Source organism: Setaria italica, chromosome IX, assembly GCF_000263155.2.
Source record: "Setaria italica strain Yugu1 chromosome IX, Setaria_italica_v2.0, whole genome shotgun sequence".
Taxonomy (NCBI): domain Eukaryota; kingdom Viridiplantae; phylum Streptophyta; class Magnoliopsida; order Poales; family Poaceae; genus Setaria; species Setaria italica.
In genome coordinates, this window is record NC_028458.1 from 23,596,427 (window position 1) to 23,598,484 (window position 2,058).

The following is a 2,058-nucleotide window of genomic DNA, read 5'->3' on the forward strand; positions in this document are numbered from 1 at the left end:
TCTATACGTATACAGATAATCTCATGGCCGGATTCGTCGATTTGTTTTTCTTGTCTGTAAGGCGCATGGCATGCATGGCGATGAGCGCTGACTATTTTTTTTTTGTTGGGGAAAACGCAGAATCATTTTCAAGGCGCATGAGCTGCGCATTTCCCTGATTTCTATTCCTCGTGCGGTTTATTAAACTCCCGAGTCAAAGGACTCGATGCACATGGTGCAACGGCTTGCCACGTTGCGCTCTCCAGCTCATCTGGCCAGCAGCTCTATCCTTAATCCTTACTTGCTTGCCATGCCTGCTTAGCCATTAATCTCGCAGTCTCAGTAGTGTGCTTGTTTCTATATATAGATGTACACCTGCAGCACCAGCAACACACACGACAAACACTTTGTCACCTCCTCCTCATCATCATTCTCTTGTGCGCTAGCGTACGAATGGCGGGCTTGACGGCGGCGTTGAAGTTCACCGTGCGCAGGCGACCGGCAGAGCTGGTGGCACCGGCAGCCCCAACGCCACGTGAGCTGAAGCTCCTCTCCGACATCGATGACCAGGAGTTTGTACGTCTCCACGTCCCCGCCATCCTGCTCTACCGGCGCAACGAGGCCATGGTCGGCCGGGACCCCGTGCAGGTCATCCGGGACGCTGTCGCGAGGGCGCTGGTGCACTACTACCCGCTCGCCGGGCGGCTCAGGGAGGTGGACGGGGGCAAGCTCGCCGTCGACTGCACCGGCGAGGGAGTGCTGTTCATCGAGGCCGACGCCGACGTCCGCCTCGAGCACTTGGGTGAACCTCTGCTGCCGCCCTTCCCGTGCCTCCAGGAGCTCCTGTTCGACGTCCCCGGCTCGTCCGCCATCGTCGACGCGCCCCTCATGCTCTTCCAGGTGACGCGGCTTGCATGTGGAGGCTTTGTCCTGGCCCTCCGGGTGAACCACACGATGGCGGACGGGCTGGGGATGGTGCAGTTCGGCGCCGCCTTGGCGGAGCTAGCGCGGGGCGCCCTGGCGCCGACGGTGCGGCCGGTGTGGGACCGCGAGCTGATGATGGCGCGCGACCCGCCGCTTCCGAGCTTCGCCCACCGCGAGTACGACGAGGCGCAGGGCACCGACGACACCGTCACGTCGCTCGACGACCTGGCGCACCGCTGCTTGTTCTTCACGCCCCGCGACGTGGCCGCGCTCCGGGACCTCCTCGACCCGCCGCAGCTGCGCGGGAGCGCGACCACGTTCGACGTCCTGGCAGGGTGCCTGTGGAAGTGCCGCACGGTGGCGCTGGCCCCTGATGCCAACGCGGAGATGCGGATGATATGCGTCGTCAACGTCCGTGGCATCAGGACGCCGAGGGGCGGCGGCGGCATCCCCAGGGGCTACTACGGCAACGCGGCCGTTGGCGCGGTCGCCGTCTCGACGGCCGGCGCTCTCTGCGCCAACCCTCTCGGCTACGCGATCGAGCTGGTGAAGAAGGCCAAGGAGGAGGTGGACATGGAGTACATACGGTCGGTTGCGGATCTCGTTGTGCTACGGGGGCGGCCGCCCGTGTCGTTCGTGCGCACGTACATGGTGTCAGACGTGAGGAAAGCCCCGGCCGCGCGCCTGGATTTTGGGTGGGGCAGGCCGGTGTACGGCGGCCCGGCGGAGGTCGGCGGTGACCTCGCCTGGGTTGTCAGCTACTTCGTGTCGGTTACGGACGCTAGAGGCGAGGAAGGCATCGCTGTGCCGGTGTGCCTGCCCCGATCCGCCATGGAGAGGTTCGCCGAGGAGATGGGCAAGCTGCTCCAGCGCCCGCTCGTCGACGTCGCCGTGAGGCGGCAGCCCAGGTCCGCGCTCTGAATCCAACCAAACCTGCGCACACGGGCGTAGTGATGGATCAAATAAAAACGTCTGTTAATTCCTACCGTACTACTGCAATAATTTCCTCCCCTGTCGATGAACGTACAAATGTCGTTTGTGTGGATTTTGGTTGTTCTTTTGGAAGAGAAATGAAACGGTCAAAGCTTGTACTTCCGAAAAATGAAAACTTGGCTGAATAGCATGATAAAGTGCTGCGCGATTATATATTTATGT

At 61.6% G+C, this 2,058-nt stretch overlaps 1 protein-coding gene across 1 annotated transcript; it reads left to right on the top strand.

Moving 5' to 3' along the window:
- The first annotated feature begins 413 nt into the window (after window positions 1-413).
- LOC101785522 (benzyl alcohol O-benzoyltransferase) lies at window positions 414-1,824 on the top strand. The gene has a single exon (XM_004986586.2). The coding sequence runs from the start codon at window positions 433-435 to the stop codon at window positions 1,822-1,824; it is 1,392 nt and encodes a 463-aa protein (XP_004986643.1). The 5' UTR covers window positions 414-432.
- The last annotated feature ends 234 nt before the right edge of the window (window positions 1,825-2,058 follow it).